Raw genomic sequence first — 19,829 nt, 5'->3', positions numbered from 1 at the left:
ATAATTAGTTTCCATGTCAGTTGTACTTTGCATGTATCATCTGTCTTATCATGCATGTATCAAATTGTGTGTTTTATGGTCCTTGTCCCCCCCCCCCACCTCTTTACCTCTTCTGTCCCTCTCAACCCACCCGGCCAGCAGGCAGATGGGTCCCCCCACATAAAGAGCCGGGTTCTACTCAAGGTTTTTTTCCCGGTTAAAAGGGTGTTTTCCTTGCTACTGTCACCTTTTGGCTTGCTCTGGGGGTCAGGCATCTGGGTTCTGTAAAGCGTCTTGAGACAATTTGACTGTAATTGGCGCTATATAAATAAAATTGAATTGAAAAAAAAAAATTGAATTCTTACATGGCAGTCTGTCAGTCCACAGCGATGCAAAACACACTTGACTATCATCACTGACACCTAGGTTCCAGCTACTTCTAATTCATTTTAGAACTGATTTTTAAAGACTAGTAATAATTTGCGTTTTCTTACTGATTGTGGCAGTGACAACACTGTGCCATGCACTTTATAGTTTCAAAGTATATTTTGTCAACAATTTGCTTCTTCAGAAATGTATTCAGCTCCTTAGACTTTTGAGTGTATCAAATAGACCCTATTTAAATTTTTTCAGAGAATCAGCAGCTGTAATCAATTGTAATAACTCACACGTCATGCTAATAAGAACATTCGTGTAACACAACTGTCTACACCATGAAAACTGTTACCTCTCGTTATTGTATGTATATATTTTGACCCAGAAAATTTTGTCGTATTTCTAAAACACCTATATTAAATTTATGAAACAACTTGCTGTTTGTGACAAAGACACATCTGCATCAATCACTGAGAAACTTGAGAGATACAGCAGATTCAGGAATCATTGGAAACTCACTACTGCTATGATATACGTAGTCCTTACAAAGGTATGTACACTTTTGTTCATAGCTGTATATACATATATATAATGTAGAAAATACACATACCAGTGAAACAATGTCATTTATTCATTTTAATGGTTAAAAAAATACTTCTTTGTGCAGAGACGACAACAATTCCTTGTTTGCTGAGGAAACAAGGGACCAAACCAATGATGGCCACCAAATAATGACAGGTGGAGCAAGATAAGATGAGGTAAATGTTTTTGAGGAGAGAAAACCAAAAAGGCACAATTTACAATCAATCATGCCCCAAATTCACAATAATAATAATAACAATAATAATAATAATAACGACAACATCAGTAATATCAGTACAGCAAAAGAAAAATCAAAAAATCTGCAACAACAAAAAAATACATACCAATGATATTATACAAGGCAAATCTTGCCTATCAGGCCCCTGCTGTGTGCTCTACCCTAATCAGGCTTCTGTACACTCTGGAGTCCCCCAGTCCTGCTGCTAATACTATACAAATAGCAGTTCTACAGTGCATAGGGACTTCAGCATACTATCTCACCACCAGACATGACACGCAGAGTTTGGAGGGCCCGATGCAATCATCATGGCAGAAGGCACCACAGCCTTGGCACATGATCATGGCTTTGAGGCGGCACGAGCATTTTAGTGCCACCTCCTCAGCCGTACTGTCAGTAAAGGCCTGGATACTGAGGGTAGCCTGGGTGGAAGTCAAGCGGGGGCGCAGATGGAGCACACCTTCTGCCATGCTCCGGGAAAAACCACTGTTGTCCATCACTGACACATTGGCTGTGTAACTTACTCCTCCAACACCTCCACTTTGCTTGGGAAGCTTTCCATACAGTTGAAAGGGAAGGGATGAAGCAGAGGACGAGGGTGAGGGAGAGGAGGAGGAGGAGGGTGAGCCGGAGGAGTAGGGAGTTTTGCTATGCTCTTTCTTTGCCATCCTGGCTAAAGTCATCTCCATGTTGAGGAGTCCCTCCATTGCCCCTCCACTTAAGTAGCTGTCCACAGAGTTCCCAGGCTCCTTTTTGGTTACACGCAAGGGTATAGTGGGGGAGGATTTGGCAAGAGCCTGGCAAGAGGGCCGCACACCGACTTCATTCTTTACAGTGGGTGCAGGAGATAGCTGCTGTTGGTGAGGGTGGGGGAGCTGAGACTGTGGGGGCTTCCAGTTAATCTTAATAGTAGGCGCTGTCTCTGTGAGACAGGGGTCTGTACTGGGAGGAGAGGGGCCATTAGGTATGGTTCGGTGTGCTGGTTGGGTCTTATCTGGAGTGGCCCCCTGTGAGGGCTGAAGACCATGAGACTCTTTGATTACTGCAGACTCCACAGCAGTCGAAGAACTAAGGTCTGACTTACTTCTCGAGGACAGAGAAATGGAGGAGGAGGGTGGAAGAGAGGTGATGACTGGGACAGCACCAGGGGCCTGCTGGGACTGGTACTGCAATACAGCTGGAGCCTCCATCAAACAGGAGACTGAGCGGCTTGTTGGTGAGTTGTGGATCTGAGAGACTGTAGTCAGCTCTGCACTAGAAGACTGGACTGACACCTCAGGTCTGTTGCGAGGCCCTGGAATTCTTCCTACAGGCAGTCTGGACTGGGGTCCTGGTAATCGGCTGATCTCCAGCCTATTGGCAGAGTGTGAGGGTAGAACTTTTTCCAGGGGCAAGCTGCCTTGTAGTAGCTGAGTGACCAAAGGGTTATTGGCCTCCACACTGGAAACAGGTCTGGCAGAGCTAGCCAGTCTTTTGGACACCGCTGCAGCAATTGGGTGAGGGTCAGAGGGCCTTAAAGCTCCACAAGACTCTTCTTCAACAGAACTTTGTCTAGAGGATCTACAGTCATCTTCAGGCTCCATTTTGACCACAACATTGGTGTCCCTTAGTCCTGGTGGGATTGGAGTGGGGAGAGAGTGGTGGTCCTGGGAATGCGAGCGGCTATGTTGTCGATGAAGCAGACCATTGGGGAAGCAAGGCTGAATGACGGTCTGACCTTGGCGGCTTGATACATGGGCCTGGATGACCGGCTGCTGGTTCTGTGTAGGAGGACTGCAGATGACCAACTGGCCATTTCTCTGAGTGCTCAGTTGGTGGCACCAGTCCTGGTCAGGTTGCTGCTGCTGCTCATCCTCTTGGCTCTCATTCTCACAGTCTGAAGCTGTTTCTGTTGAATCACTGTGTGTGCCACCCTCATCATCTTTCTCTCCACCACAGTTCACACGTTGGGGAGAGGACAAATCTGTTTGCCGTCTCTCAGTAGCTGAGCCAGAGAATGTCTCCTGGGGTTCCACATGGTGGGAACCATGCTGGATAACACCACACAGTCCAGCATCTTTCCTTTGTTCCTTATCTTTGGCCTGACAAGAACTGGCCAGTGTCTGAATTACATCTACACCCTGTGCCCCAAATCTAGGAAGGGAATCTGGGATTGAGGTTGGGGCCAGTAAGGGTTTTTCACAACCCTGGTCTACTGTCTCTGAGGGGGCAGCAGCAGAATCTGGCACCTTGCTTTTCCTGGCTGACTGGGTGGCTGATGAGTCAGATTCAGTGTCAGGCTCTGGAGAGAGAGTGCAAGACCTGTCTGTGAACCCATTCGAAGTGTTCTGGACAGTAGCCGATGTTGCTTCTACTTCTTCTCCAACCTCTGGCCCCTGAGCTGTTTCATCTTGATGGGGACTTGGAGTCTGTGGGGGCTCTAAGGACATGGAGGTTGAAGTAGTGGACAATGAAGGGGAAGGCTGGGATATGGACTCTACATTGAGAAGCTGTAGTTGTGTTCCAGACGAATTAGCGCCTGAAGACGTTCCCTGCTCCTCCATCCCACTACCTCTCCTTCTTCCATTTCCATCTCCTCCTCCTCCTCCTCCTGCTCCTCCTGCTCCTCCTCCTCCTCCGGGCTCGATAGGTCCTGGATGCTCTCTCGCTCGTCGTCCATTGCTGCTATCCGGTAGCCCAGCAGCAGGCCGCAGCCTGACCCCGGGCGGCCCTGTCCCGTCGCCAGAGGCTGCAACAGCAGCAGCGGCCTCGCGCTGGGCCCGGGCTTGCTGGGCACGGGCTTTGATGTCCGCCAGGGTACGCGCCCCACCGGTCCCCGACCGCCGCGAGCCCTCATTGGGCGGCACGATCCTGGGGCAGATCTGGTAGGTGGGGTGCCCTTTGACCCATGGAGGTTTGATTCTGGACAGTTGAATCTGAAACAGAGACAAGGACAGAAAGTCAAACTTTACTAAACAAATAATTTGGAGTAAAAAAAAAACAAACAAAAAAAACATTGTGTGCAAACAAAAGCTTTCTTGAAGCCTTTAGCCTTACCCGGATAGGCGGCACCTTGGGTTCTTCTGTTGTCGGCTGCGGCTTCTCTGAACGGACACTGTCAATTGTGGTACGAAAGGACTGACGGTCATCAAGCCGCGGCCTCTTTTCGGGGAAGCTGGAAAAGGCCTCAGTCTCGTCTGGCCTTCTCTTCTGCTCCTTGAGGTGGGTGCTGAGAACAGGGGTGGTGGCTGGGCTAGCTGATGGGCTGCTTTCACGGCTGCTGGTAGCAGTGCCCCCTGTTACGGAGGTGACCACAGAGGCTGTGTCATCAAGGGGATCAACGGCAACTACGGCACTGGAGGACGCCGAGGAAGATGAAGAAGAATCCAGGCCTGCAGCAAAAGCTCCTTGCCTATCAGAAGGTGAGGAGGGTGAGGAGGCAGGCGAAGAGGCTGACGAAGAAGAAGAGGAGGAGGAGGAGGGAGAGGTGGTGGAAGCCAGTACAGGTGCAGTCTCCTCCGAGAGCAGGTGGGTGGAAATTTCAGGCTCCTCATTTGCACATGTGGAGGCTGGGCTGGGGCTAGGGCTGGGAGTTGGAGCAGGAGTCGGGGCTGGCAATGTGGTTGGCTCTGGAGGAGGAGAGGCTTTTGACTCTGTGGGGGCAGTCTCAGCTGGAAGTTCCATGCCACAGTCTGCCTGCAGCACTACCTCACCTTGAACCACTGTGTTGTCCGATATTGGGGAACCAATAGAGACTGCTGAGATGTCCAGTTCAGTACTGGCCTCAGCTTCTGCAGACTGCAGGGCTGGAGTGGCCTTGCAGAGGGTCCGGCGGGCTCTGCGACGCAGGTCAGCCCGTGTGCGTCTCCTCATCCTGCCATCTCTCCTCCGCCGACCCACACTACGTCTTTTAGGGGCACCAGTTGCGACCACAGGCTCACTGTCGAGCACACTTGCTGTAACTTCACTGGCTTCAGTCATGGTGAGCTTTAGGGACTCCTCTCGTGTCAGGCCAGACCTAAGGGAGTATTAAGAATGTTTTAGCAGATTGTGGATATCAAAGTGGGCATGACTGATGTTAGCTATAGTCAATTTGTCTATATGATGAGAACAGTAAAGAAAATGGAAATAGCTGGCATTCAACATCTGGCCAAAAATGAACTGTCCTACATCTAGCGTTTTCTAAATAATACGGATGATACTTGGTGTAAGCAATGTTCATTCAACGAGTAAGTATAATGATAATTGTTAGGGATGACAAAAACCTAATATGGCTGTTATGAGACTAGTCAGTTTAATTTTGATGAAATGCGCTGGCTCTTACTTTTGACCGTGATACTCTTCAAAAAACTTCTCCTTCCACGCCTCTACCTTCTTCTCTTTTTCCATTTCTTGTCGGAAACGCACTTGCATTTCGTGGGTGAACTCACCTAAACAGATCACACACGTGTAACATGTTAAAGTAGCTCCACAACACATTTTTTCTGCAGTGTAAACATGTCTAATTTTAGTATAAACTTGACTTAATTATCCATAACTTGAGCTATGCTGTAGAAATGTGTCAGGACATCGCTACCTTCAAAAGTATAAAGTTAAGACATTTTCTCAATCAGGCGACTGAAAAAGCTGGTTCACCAAGATTATGCCAAAGGGTTTTTTTTGTTGTTTTTTTTTTTTAAATACAGCCCCCCCCCCCCGCCCACGACCCTCATGAGGATTAAGCGGTGTATAGATGATGGATGGATACTTGATGACCTTCTTATGGTCACATCATGTGAGAAATGTTGGGGCATTATGTTGTCTTTTGTCAGGGCTTTCACTGCTGGTGTGTAACATTTCTGCACATTCTTAATAGCAGCCTTTTGGTTTCTTTTTGCTGATGCTCATTCCTGACAAATGAACAACACATTCTTGTCATGTCTCATCTAATGTGACTTTTAAAGGCCTGCCAGAAGTCTCCTTGTCCATGATTGACCAATAACTTACCCTCAGCCAGCCTTTCTTTCCAGCTTTGCGAGGCATGGGTAAAGAATTCATTGTTGAGAGCTGAACTACTCAATCTGGCCATACCATCAGGTCCAATCTACAAGCAGAGAAATCGCAATGTACAAATAGAAGCAAAACAATAAATCCACGTAAGACACAGAGTGGTTGGTGCCTCAAATGCAAACTGTTGCTAAAATGACAACATAAGGCCTGTATTTTAGGGTGTGTAACTGAGCTCAGCTTCATAAAGTTTCAATCATACAGAATTCCAAAATACAAATAAATGTAGTTAGCATACTGCAACACATTCTAAACTGCATAATAGCTTAGCTTAAAACAACTTGCTGCACTAAATGTCCAAAATACTGGTTATATTCTTTTCTAACTTCTAATGCGGTGTACTAATTATTTTAGAGTATACAAATTTCTGCACATATAAAAACAGGGATAAATTGGAAGAACAGTAAAACAACCTACCTGCCGGTCCACTTCTGGCAGCAGTTGCAGCAGCTGCTGTTGGGAGTGTGTGGGAAATGCTGAGAAGGTCCGGACATTGATGAGGGCTCTAATGTTGGTGTTGACTAGGATAGAGCCAGGTGTTTCAAAGTCTACATCCACCCCTCCTCGACTCCTCTTCATGGGCCCTGTCACAAAAATGGGGGGGGGGGGAAACATGTTTTACTTGCCCTGCTGCCTGATGCTAAAGCCGTCTGTAGGCCCATCCCCCAAAGGCCACATAAAGTCATACACAGAAGTTTTCTTGTCCAGTGTTCTTGACAGGTTTACTGGTTACTTTACCCACAGACAGTGGATAAATTAATTGAATCCCACCTTATTTATTATTTTAACAGCATGATTTCCATCTTGTGTGCATTTTACTTTTGGCTATCTGTATTGTTTACAATAATGAAGTCTGATCTGTGAGCTGCATTCTGGATTCTGTCTTTTATGACTGTTGTGTTGTTAATGTTGTGTTATCACAGCAAAAGAGTAACTCTTACCAGAGGGAACATGTTCTCCATTCACTTTAAGAGGGGTGAGCACGACACGTGGCATCATGACCGCTTTCTTCCTTTGCCTCCCTGACTGTAGAAACATAGATGGCGGAATCGATAAGTGCAGACAGTACAGTTGTACAGCACTAGAGGTGTAATAGCATTTGCATTTGTCTTGAAGTGTTTGGTGCATGGCAGTTTGGTCAATTTATGGCAACAATAAATGTTTCACTTGTAATGAATTCTAGTTTCATTCTAATTTATACATTTCTTTTGCTTCTCTGCTGGACCAAAATTGTACCCTAACATGCTACAAGGTACATGCCAAATTGTGAGTTATTCATACGATCACACCCTGCAAAAGTTAGTGTTAAATTCAACTGTAAAAGAAACACTGTGCAGAATGGCACTGCAGACTATAACTAAATCCTGAACAAGTGAACATATTATAGTTTCCACTGTTAACATGGAGTGGCCACTGGCTTCATGAAGGTTTCTGACCTGTCTTGAACGGCTCAGTCTGGTCTGGGCGTGTTGGGTCTGTTGTGTGTCTGTGCGTCCTTGCTGGCCTGCTGCCCTGCTAAGACGGGTCTGAGGTTGGGTGCTGGGAACCTGCAGCTCTGCAGAGCAGGACGCACTAGACGAACTCTCATCTACAGACACTTAAAGCCAAGGAAAAATATATTCTGTCATTAACATTTCTAAACAGCAGAGACATCATCACAGGTATACAGTGGCCAATACCCTCATGAAATAAAGGCCACCCTCTCAAAGCAAAAAAAAAAAAAAAAAGAAGAGGCATGATTTCAAATAATAAATAAATGATAGATATTTTACTGCCCAGAACCTCATCTACTTGTCATTCAGTGGCATGATCTGTATGATTAATCTAAAAAGCAGATTATATTCTAAATACACTGGCTGGTTGTGACATCTCTCACCATGACTACTCATAATGGTACCCCTAGGGTATGTATTGAGAGGTCAAAAGTGTGCGGTTGAGTGTTACCATCATTGTCTGCGCTGGCAGCAGCAGTGGTCTCAGTAGAATCACAGCTCTCCTGCTCAGCGGCCTCAGTTGGGCCGACTGAGGCTACAGCTGAGCCTGACACTGGGGTGCTGCTGCTGGACGCTGGCAGGACGGTACTGCCAGCCGGATCTGATGGCGTCTCTGACTCTGAAGTCGCCTTTGTCCATTGGAGGGCATTCTTCTACAGTGTGAGGAGTAAAAGAGATTAGCAGGCCCCTACTTAAAAATACAGTTTTCTGCCAGTGTTATGCATATCATCCATGTTACTATTCAAAATAATGAGACTGAATGGGTCATTTTTACCCTGTGATATATGGAGTTTTACCCAATTATTAATTTCAGCAAACCATCATCTTTGGCTTTCTTTCATCTTCATACTGATGTCACTTGATAAGCCATTTAAAACTCAAAGTAATAGATACCTGGCCATTCTTTAAAAAAAAAAAAAAAAGCTGGGCTCTTCCATTGCTATATAAACTCAAAAAAAAAAAATACTCACTATACAACCTGATGTTTTATTTTAAGCAACAAAAGAATGTCTGATGAGACTATTTTCAAATGTGTGAGTGATTACCTTGAGAGTGAACAGGCTCATTCGTCCAGGAAGCTTGAAAAAGATACTGTTCTTGACTCGATCCCCCCTCACCTGAGAGTGCAGCATGGTGACCAGGCAGGCCAAAGGAGCTGTACCACTGTACACACACGCACACAAAATACAGAGTAAGATTAAAAACAAATTCACAGCTTTGTTCACATCTATTTGTCATAACAATAAAATACAAGGGTTGGGTAAACAATCTACCAATTTCCAATCTATGTATTCAATTGAATTCCAAATGCTTTTCTTTTCATTTCATCTTCAGTGTTATTTATCTGTCTGTGCCTATCTTCCATTACTTGCATTTGCTCTATTAGCAGTTTCTGCTGTGCCTTTTTGCCTTATTACAAATGAATACCAAACTATATGACCCAGCATGAGTGCTTTGGCTCGTTTCTATAGATGTATTTGGATCTGCATCTTTTGTATTGTTTATTTCAACATATTCCTAGCTGGCTAAGAAAGACGACTACAGAATGAAAAATAGCAAAGGAGCTGCAGTCTTCCATCTCATTCAACAGTAAGAGGCTTCTTGGCGCAACCACAGACTGCAGCTTATCGCCAATGCATATTCCGGCATGCACATCCTTTGAAATCTGCCTTATTAGTAATTATATTTGTAATTTAAAAGTTAATCATTAGCATCCCTTGTTTGAAGTGAAAAAAAGTATACAATATCATCTGCATAGTTAGCCCACACAACAAACTCTCCTCATACCAAGGATTTCAAAAATGCGGACCAGGGCATTGCTTTTTGTCTTTGATGATGGTGATGAATGCACTTTACATTTAGGGTTTGTTGGAGACAACAATGATGAGTTGCTCTTTCTTTCTGATGTTGGAAAGATAGTAACCTCAACTTTGGATATTGTTTTCTTGTGTTATATATTTGCGTTGTGGTACGCATTTGGGCACACATTTGTTTTGTTGTGGTACACAATGAAGTGACACTGGACATGATGACGTCCTATGTAAATCAACGGTATTCTTCGCCACCAATGGTAGTCACCTTAACTGTGTCGCTTCAAGGTTGAGATTAGCTTAACTTGGTACCTGGCCACCTCATGTCAACAGTAGGTTTTTTGCATGTCATCGCTACATGTTGCCAAATTTCACTGTCATTAATGGATGTCTGGCCACCACATTACTGCTGGTCTCTTCCCATGTGTACAAGGCTTAAGACTCCATTTCATGCTCTGGACAATGTATATGCACAAGTCTTCACTTCAGTGGCAGCCAATTTTTGGCAGACACTACAGTCCAAAGTAAATTTTAACTTTCTATTAAGGGTTGTGCCATTCGATAACCACACTGACTTTGGACAACACGAACGCAAACTGTTTATTCCCTCTTTCCTCCCTATTTAGTAAGGAACTATGATCATGAGCACGGTTAATTACCACAAGCTATTCTGCTCCTTACTTTAAAGCAATTTGTTTGCAATTTATTATCTATCAATTCTGGCAAGTGCACTGGGCTGTCTATTTAGAAGGGAATGGCAATTCCTCCAGCCAATTGCTGAATAAAAAAATCCAATTCTTGAAGCCTAACGGGAAAAATAAGAGTGTAGGAACAAAGAAACAAAAAAAGATGGTTCTTCTCAGACATCAATGTTTGCCCTCAAATGCCCAGGTCTTGTCATAGTTGCTGTCTTGAATTTCAACAAACTTACCTGTCTGAAAATGATGATTTAAATCATCATCTCAAAACATCAAGGCACAGCTAATGTTTCTGCTAATACAGTACTGTGAAAAAGGATTTGCCCTCCCTGATGTCTTTTACTTTTGCATATTTCCCACACATATGTTCCAGAAAATCAAACTAATATTTAGATTTATTTAATATTAGACAGAGATAATCCACAAAATGCAAACTTCTGTTTTTACATGATTGTTTATTAAAGAATTATTGAAAACCTATATCACACCTGTGAAAAAGTAACTGCCCCCCAAAACCTAATAATTGGTTGGGCCAACCTGAGCAGCAACAACTGCAGTTAAACGTTTTCCATAGCTTGTGCTCACTCTTTTACATCAGCATGGAAGAATTTTTACCCACAGCATCTCAACTGGATTGAAGACCAGACTTTGACTCAGTCATTCCAAAACCTTAATTTTGTTCTTTTTGAGCCACTCAGAGGTCCAGTGAGGTCTGCAGATATTCGTCTGGGTGCTTTTGTGACCTCCTGGATGAAATGTTGATGCGCTCCTAGAATAATATTGGCAGGCCAACCACCGCTGGGAAGGTTCACCACTCTTCCATGTTTCTCCATTTGTGGATAATGGCTTTCACTGTGGTTCTCTGGAGTCCCAGAGCCATAGCAATGCTTTTGTAACCCTTTCCAAACTAATAAATGTCAATGGCTTTGTTCTTGAATGTCTTTAGAATGTGGCATCATATGCTGCTTTTTGAGACCCTTTAGCTACTTCAACAATGCCAGACAGGTTCTATTTAGTCATGTTTAGATTCAACAGGTCTGGCAGTAATCGTATGTGGGTGTGGCTGATGAAATTGACCCCAACTCTCAAATGAATTTGGTCATTTGGTAGATTGTTGGTTAAATGGGCAATTACTTAATCACATAGGTCAAGATGGGCTGGACAGCATTTTTCCTTAAAAAAAAATAAAATCATCATCTAAAAACAAACTACATTTTGTGTATTCTTCGGATATCTTTGTCTTACATCTGATCTGAAACATTTACGTGTGATAAATATGCAAAAATAGAAGATACCGTAAAAAAAATAAAAAAATTGTCACGGCACTGTATATGCCACATGTACGCACAGACATTACAAAATATGAAAGAGCAAGAAAAGTGTTAACAGTAGACAAGGAATTAGTGTAGGCAATGAAAGGCTATAGTCCTTCAACCTACCTTCTGTATAGGTCAGCAGCAAGCCAAGTTGTCCATGCACAAGGAAATAAAAAAAACGAACTATAAACACACTGATTGACATAACAGTTAACATGACAGTGTAAGTGTGATAAGTTTACTGCCTGTTAAAAATACTATAAAATCATTAACAAATAAAACACAGGAAAGTTCAATATTTCAAAAAAGTTTACGTGAAGGTTATATACATTCCTGACTGCAGAGCAGTAGCAGTAATAGTATACTACACTGTTTTGACAATCAGCCAATTAGCAAAACAGCATAGAACACGCATATGATTACTGATCATCCAGCTACACTTGTAGATGAAAACTGACTACAATTTAAACTCAATATTACACATTTTGTTATGGTTTATGAATTGTCATGGTATCTACAGGCTTTAAGAACCATATTTATACATATTGATACTCTCAAGAATGACTAATGACAAATGAATATCAGTCCTACATTCCCATTAGATCGAGCAGAAGTGTGTTTGTGTACTTGTCACACTATGTATATGAGGATCAGTTTGCGCTTTAACCCCTGGAGAGAAGATATTTTGGTAAAGTGAAGCTATACAAGTGTGTGTGTGTGTGTGTGTGTGTGTGTGTGTGTGTGTTTCTGTCTGTCTGACCGCATCTCCTTCAGCCCCTTGGTCTGGATGACATGCAGGATTTGTTTGGGAGTCATAGGTGCATCAGAGAAGTTCTCCAGAACCTGGAAAACATTGGTTTTACACCAAAAAGATTGTCAAATGCTAAACTGTTAAAAAAAAAAAAAAAAAAAGTAAAAACACACAACAAATTTAAATAAAGACTCAAAAGCAAGAGTTTCAAAGGCTAACAAGCTAGAATTTTGCTAAAGATTTAACACAAACAATATCTCAAAGCCTTAGACAAATGTTAAAATCCAATTCACTGAGAAAAACAACATGTTTATTTTTCTGAATTAATAATTATTATTAAAAGCATAGAACAGCAGCTGGCAGAGTTCTGTACATAGGTAGTATCATGGCGCCTGCATTTTCGTTACAATGATTGGAAAACTACAAAATCTTTACAGTAGAGTTTGCCAATAACAAGATCAGCAGAAGCAGGTGCATGTCAGAGAGAAAAAGAACTTGCAGTGTCACAAACAGGCATTAATGTTTGTGCAATCTGTGTTATGGGAACAATGAAACTGCAGATTCGCAGTTCTAATTAGAGCTGAGCTAATGCTGATTTTGAATATGAATAGCAATATTTAAAAGGTTAAAATTTGTTTAAAATAGAGAATTCTGAGTAACAATGCATCTGTGATAAGCTTTAATCATATGGAGCAATGCAGTGCTTTAAGTTATTTTTCAAATTAAACTAGAATTATCAAGTATCAAGTTGCAGTTTACATTTGTATCTGTCTAGACTTGACCCTTGACCTTTCTCATTTTATCCTTGTACACATTTACGTGAAACCTAATTAGCGCATAAATTCTTGGGTTACAGTGTCTATGAAATGTATTCACCTCTTTTAAAGTTTTCCCCTTCTATTGCTTTTCAATGTGGTTAATTTATTTGGCTTTTTTGACAAGAATTTACAAGAAAGACTTCTTTCATGTCTAAGTGAAACAAGTTTTTACAAGTTCATGTCAAATAGTTAAAAATATAACATGTAAAATAATTGATTTCAGAAGTATTCTCCCCTTTTCAATTGACTCCTAATTCAACACAGCAAGTTTAAGATCTCCCCAAAGATTTTCAGCAATGTTTAGGTAAGGTTCACCTTGTCTTTCTTTAAGTAACTAATGGTGGATTTGACATTTGATTTGGATTTTGCTTTTGTGCCTAATATTTCAGACAGTGGAATCTGCAAGCTGGTAGCTCTCGGCTATCTATTTATAGCCTTCCGCTGTTTTGTGGGCCTTAGTTAGTCTCCTCAGTCAGTTGTTCAGAAGGACCCATGGTTGTTGAGTTGGAAATTTTTTGGCTCTAGAATCAGCAGACGATTTCTAAAAACAATATCCTGACATGCCTTACATTCGAAATGTGTCAATTAATGTGACACAAATTACATGAGTTCAAGTTCAACAGTGCACAAGCACAGAATGAAAAGACATTATGTTTTGTTTTTGCCTTGTTTTCTTGGCACCAAAAGCTAAAACATGGCAAAGGCTCTCCACTCCATGTTTTATATCTGAAAAGGATTCAAGGCTATTTGCAAATGAAGAAATGTGGATTTTTTTTCAGATATTTTCAAGTATGTATATTTTGGAACTGGACTGAAAATACAGTAGAAGATTTGAGACTTGGGTTAGGCTAGGAGTACAACCATGCATCTGTACAATCAAATTTGATCTCATACAAAAATAGTCATAGCTTCTACCTTTATCAAGATAATAATGTTCAGTTTTGACTGACACTTCCTAAAGCTGCATTTTCCAGGTTGACTGCAGAATTAGTTGAACAGAAGGTAAGAAAAACAACAGTCCACCAGGATCAATCTATTATTTTTGGTGGTAGGAGGAACAGAACACCCCTTCATTTTTTCACAGCTTTGAACTCACCCAACCCAAGGTCTACCTTGTTTAATAGTTACGCTTACCGAACATTAACCTGGAGCTCAACTCCAAACTGACTGACACCATGACAAGCTGATAGCTGCATTTTATTAAAAGAGATGGCTATAAAAGCTGACCCTAGCTTAACAAGCAACAAAAACAAAAAACAGCAGGCTAACCTGTCTGTGTTATACTCAATAGTTCTGCACTGGGATCACCATACGATATAGGTCTAGTTCCAGAAATCATATGAATCATTTCTGGGGAATGCTGGCCTGCTCTGAGTCTGCTATCATTTCAGTATAAAATAGAGTTCAAATCATTTAAAAGCAAATATTAACTTTTATTTTTCATTATTATGTGTTATGTCCAGACCAACAATTACCTACAAATTCAGCAAGAGAAATATAATTAAATTAACACCTGTCAGAAAGTTTCAGAAAGAAGAATGGCCTCAATGAGGTAGTTAAACTTTGATCGTGAAACTGAATCCAATACACTTCATCTGCAGTCAATATTAAAGAAGTGGCATGCACTGTTTTGACTAGAAAGAGGAGATCAATTAAAGGAGCACACAGGTATTTTGAAAGCATATTTAAATTTCTAATATTAGACAACATACCCATGTTTTGGAATGTATGTCACTGTACACTGCTAAAAGATGGCAAATGTGTTTGTTTTTTTGCAAAACTTGGAATTCAAATTTCACTAAGTAGCTCTACAGTTACATAGAGCTGAATTTCCATCTTAAGTAACTAGAACTTTTTTAAAAGTAACTAAAAGCTTCCCTCAGCCTGTTGAGTATTTGTATTTCTAGTCGTGGTCTAAGTACTTCCACAGATTAGACAAGTTAGTCAGCTGATGCATAAAAAAATGATGACTGTTATAACACCTGAGGGGGTCTCAATGATAACTGGTTAAACTCTGAGTCAAATGCTAATTGGTTAAACACAAGCAGGACAGCAAGCACCATTTTCTGCCATCTTAATGTCCTTGTCTACTCGCAGTAAGTCTCTTGCCATCTCAGTCTGCAGTACATAATGGTTTGGCTGCACCTCAGTATCATTCTGCTAAGGGGGGAAAAAACACTCTGGCTTGTTTGCATTTCTTTACACCAATCACAGTCGCTTTGGGCAGAACTAGGCGAAGGGTGTGGCTTTAGTGTTCCTGCAAAATAGTAATAGGTGGAAGTGTTGTGGTTGAACATTTATATGCAGGAAGGCAAGCGCTGTCATTAAAATGAATAATCCACCAAAAAAAACCCAAAACATGTCTGCCTTATTGCATGATCCAGATCCACAGGAAAAAAAAAAAATTCAGAGTGATGGGCTGTTAGATTGGTTCTTGTTTTTTCCTGTAGCGAAGTGGGTTTTGAAAATGGAAATATGTAGATAGCAGAAGAAGAGAAAGTTATAACTAGCTGACATGAGCGACCGATGGCAGGCTTATACTAGTATCCTACATCCAGTGAAACAGACTAACCAGCAGTCCTCAACTCATTTGTCTTCAATGTAAAATTCACAATATAGGCTAACACCCAATAACCTTGTTCTATTTCCTATGAGCCCCTAGAACTGGACTTACTTTCAGTACAATAGTCTGAACAAACAATACTTAGGGACAAAAGTGATACCACAGTACTTATTTTATATGGTACAGTAGGTACCGAAAGTCCTGCAACCGTCATAGTTAAAAGTCCTGTACGGAGATATTTAATGTTGGAGTCAATGATAAGGTACAAGTTATAGATGATCAAAAGTCAGAATGAACACTTGAAACATCTCAACGTTATTTAAGCACTTCAAAGACAAACATTTGGATCTACAAAGAATTCAAGGTGAGAATGTCAATTGTTACTCTATATCAACAACAATGTTCACATCCTGAAATGTTACGGTTAGTGTTATAGTGCATTGTATACTCACACACACAGACAGGCTAACTTAGCTTGCTTGCCTGACTTGCTGCTGGTAACATCAGTGCTACCAGCATTACCATTCAGCCCTGTCAACATGCAGCAGTGTGTTCGTGTGTCTTTGTTAGCATACTGTGTGCAGCAACCTCTGTGGTTTTCCTAATGGTTTTTTCACAATATCAGCATTAGAGGATGTTGAGCAGTATACCAAAACACACATAACCAGCCATATGCAAAGTCTCTCAGGCCCCCCACACAAGCAGGGACTTTTTGGGGGTTAAATAATTTCGGAGATCCTAATTTAGACGCTATTCCTAGTAGTGAAAAGGCGCAGTGTTTCTTTCTATTCTTGTCATTCTTCTTGTGATTGAAATGCAGCTCATGTTATGTCAGCTATAACAGTAGAAAGCAATGGCTTAATGCCAATTGTTCTCTATCAGTGTGCATTATAATTAAATGTAGTTCATTTGCTATGACCTCCCCCTCCCCCAACCAGCTCGTCAGCCTTTCACGTTTTACTTGCAACTGTTCCGCATCTTTCTCACATATCAACTGTGTTTCTAGTTGATCTTCTGACAAATCAGTGTCGTTATGATGAACTTTATAACGACTTGTTCCACTTTTATTCTGCCAGTGGGATTCTCTGATTCTCACTACAGCTAGGCTAGTGGTTAACTTCAGCTATCAGCTTTGCTAACGTTAGCGTGCATTCTGTTCAACATTTGCTATTAGTAGAACCGAAGTAGGCGTAGATTAACGTTAAACGAGGTTGTGTTTACTGACTGCTTTGCATACCAAATGCATAAACTTGTCACAGCGTTACCGTATCTTTAGGATTACTCAGGTTCGTCGGATGGTAATTAGCGTTAAGCTTGATAGCTAGCTGCCTAGCAAACAAAGAGCTCAAAACAAGAGAGGTGGATGTTAGCGTGCTAGCCAACGCTAGCATGCTACGTTACGTAGTTTTTAATGTTAACAGCCAAAAAGAAATGCAACATATGTACAATGTGTCCTTTCGGTTACGCTCATACCAAGTGATTAGATGTAGCCGCGTTAACATGCTTATTGGCTACGTTAACACTGCTCTGCTTATAGCTCTCTGATACTACAGCAGAATCCAGGCTGTGGTCGTGAGGAGAATGGCCAAACACAACACATCTGGATCCATCAGTTCACATTAAGCCATACAAAAACTACGTTAAGCTAAAAAATGCTATATTAGATTGTTTACCATGCGAGCCGCCTCAGCCCAGGTCCGCTCCTTCTTTCTCTTTTGTTTGTCCTTCATTTCCTCTGCGCTGGTGTCTGCGGCTAGCCTGCCGTGTCTACAAAGCAACCTCAATACGATGGCGGTTTAGCCGTTTAGCAAAATGGCTAACTACGTTCTAGACCCAATACAAGACGTTCCTTGCAGCTAGCGACAACGCTGTGGTCTCTGCGAGTCTCTTATAATTGTCGCTACTGTGTCCCGTGCCTTGCTTGCCTAAACTAACTCTACACACACATCGTCTCTCTATAACACAGAAGCAGTGTGAGTGCAGGGTTGGCTGTGATGCTGCTGCAGGACAAGCCTCTCTGGAATGCATCAACCAGGTCAAAGGTCAAAACCCTCCGCAGGAATGCAACAAACAAGTCCAGCCCTCCACCTGCAAACAGCAGGCTACATTTAAACAAATGCTACATGCAGATCATTTTCAATATGACAATTGTACAATTTATATCGAGGATTCCATTCTCCAGCACACAGACATTACATTTTCACCATACATTATATATGAGTTGATTTCTTCTTTGAGAACAGAGAAAATGTTGTTTAATTTATAACAGTATACAAACTAAAGGCAACTGACCATAGCAACTGCCATGTCATTTTCACATATTTGAATCTGCTTTAATATCTGAAGTTTTTGAAATAATAGTCAACACAGCAAAATGTAATATTGGGCAAATTTACATACATAGTAGCGACAGCATTAAGAATATTATGATATTCAGAAATAAATTTTGTAATAAACACCTGGTATTTCTGCAAGCATTGTATTTATACAATACATTTACACATTTTTTATGTAATATATTAAAAAATATAATTTAACATAAATGTGATAATGTATGAAGCATTCACATCTAACCTAAACCTTGATGTGTCTGCAAGAAGGAAAAGTTTTGTGCAAAACTCATCAAAAAAGAGACCAACTGTTCGCCCACTAGAATTTTTTTTTAGGGATAATAGTAGGGCACAAACACATGCAACAGATTGTGCTCTTTCAGCATTGGTTTGTTTTAGTTTTAATCTTTTAAGATTTTAGTGTTTCAGAATACATGCATTAGTGCTTTGCAGCATGAAGCAGTGTTGCACTGACATACATTAATCAGCTACAATATTGAAACCACCTGTCTAATATTAAGCAGATTTACAAATGCCACCTAAACAGTCCGGATACTTTAAGGCATGGACTGGACAAAACCTCTATAGGTGTCCTGGAATATCAGGAACAGACACTTCGCAGTGCCGTTAGTCTTGGAACTTGTGGAATGGTGCTTCCATGGATCAGACTTTTTCAGCATGTCTCACATATGCTTAATCATATAGAGAGATGGGTAATTTGGAAGCAAGGTAAACATCTTGAACTCTGTCATGTGCTTCATGCCATCCATGTACAATGTTTGCTGTGTTACAGGGAGCATTATCTAGCTAAAGGAGGCCTCTGGCATCAGTGAATTATGGTATCATCAAGGGGTGTATGTGGTCTGAGACAATGCTTCAATAGGCAGAATGTGTCATAGTAACATCCACATGAATGTCAGGCAGGGTTGGGTAGTGATGGATTACATGGAATTTGTCAACTAGAGATAACTAACTAATCAGCTCAGATTACATTTGAAAAAAAGTAGAATCAAGATTATACACTGAAAGAAAATAATAAGGCAGTATGCAAACAGTTTTCTTTCTCACTTAGAGAGGATGGTGAACAGATTAATTTCTGTTCCCATGGTTAGAAAAGGGAGACATTTTTGAGCCAGTCAACTGGTGACAAATTCTCGACTCCTGAGTAAATCCACTAACTAGTCAAATGTGTCTTTAAAGGACAGTGATCAGATAGTGTGACCAATACACAGACATTCATTTGACCAGTGACTGTAAAAGGCCTTCTTATATTGCAGCTTTATTAAAAAAAATGCATGCCAGCATGTTAGTTAGAGCTATAGCCAGGGTCTTGAATGTCCAAAACTCTACCATTTCTCATCTAAGAAATCATTTCAGACAGCATGGTGCAGGTACAGCAGGTACAACAGGCAATCTGCTAGATGTTGTTCTAGATGGATGCATGTATCAATCTGACATTACATGGTCCTGTAGTTTTACTACATTTCACAACATTCATTCTGTTGCTGAGATGCTACTACTTATGCCTCTGTTTTAAAACAGATGGATAAGAAGTAATAAAATATTACATATGCTGTTGCTATATTTTTGTTCAGTATACTTACGCTGTCACAGATTGTTTCATTACATTTTGATTATATCTTTATTATACAGCAAATTTTAAAATTCTGAAACTTTTTCCACCATAGTCAATGCTATATGGCTGAGTGAAATTCTAATCCAATACATTTTGAGTCAAATTCAGGAAATATCCACTTAGGCAAAAGCATGAGGCACTGTGTGTTCTGGCACCTTTTTTTTTTATCAGAATGAAAATTAAGGTATTCAGCAGTTTGCGCAACAGAAGCTTT

General features: G+C 41.2%; 1 protein-coding gene across 2 annotated transcripts; it reads right to left on the bottom strand.

Annotated features, from left to right (window-relative positions):
- Positions 1-975: 975 nt before the first annotated feature.
- Positions 976-17,665, bottom strand: asxl1 (ASXL transcriptional regulator 1). Of its 2 annotated transcripts, none has more exons than XM_055013085.1 (11): positions 17,323-17,665; positions 12,278-12,360; positions 8,739-8,856; positions 8,144-8,345; positions 7,636-7,796; positions 7,141-7,225; positions 6,617-6,783; positions 6,140-6,236; positions 5,478-5,583; positions 4,211-5,171; positions 976-4,089 (listed from the first exon to the last, which is right to left on the bottom strand). In XM_055013085.1, the coding sequence occupies exons 1-11, from the start codon at positions 17,377-17,379 to the stop codon at positions 1,429-1,431; spliced, it is 4,698 nt and encodes a 1,565-aa protein (XP_054869060.1). In that variant the 5' UTR covers positions 17,380-17,665; the 3' UTR covers positions 976-1,428. The 2 variants fall into 2 exon arrangements, with proteins under 2 accessions (XP_054869060.1, XP_054869061.1); XM_055013086.1 differs by having other exon boundaries at positions 11,641-12,360; positions 17,323-17,389.
- Positions 17,666-19,829: the final 2,164 nt, after the last annotated feature.

The sequence above is a fragment of the Amphiprion ocellaris genome, chromosome 8 (assembly GCF_022539595.1).
Source record: "Amphiprion ocellaris isolate individual 3 ecotype Okinawa chromosome 8, ASM2253959v1, whole genome shotgun sequence".
Lineage (NCBI taxonomy): Eukaryota > Metazoa > Chordata > Actinopteri > Pomacentridae > Amphiprion > Amphiprion ocellaris.
Note: the sequence above shows the minus strand (reverse complement) of the source record. Positions and strands in the feature narration are given on the sequence as shown.

What these genes read in the sequence shown, in the direction of transcription:
- asxl1 (XM_055013085.1), bottom strand. Translation starts at nt 17,379, where the DNA reads ATGAAGGACAAACAAAAGAGAAAGAAGGAGCGGACCTGGGCTGAGGCG. An exon ending in GGGCTGAGGCGGCTCGCATG is followed by an intron (nt 12,361 to 17,322) that starts GTAAACAATCTA and finishes AATGTTTTCCAG; the next exon opens with GTTCTGGAGAACTTCTCTGA. An exon ending in TGCCAGAAGTGGACCGGCAG is followed by an intron (nt 6,237 to 6,616) that starts GTAGGTTGTTTT and finishes CTCTGCTTGTAG; the next exon opens with ATTGGACCTGATGGTATGGC.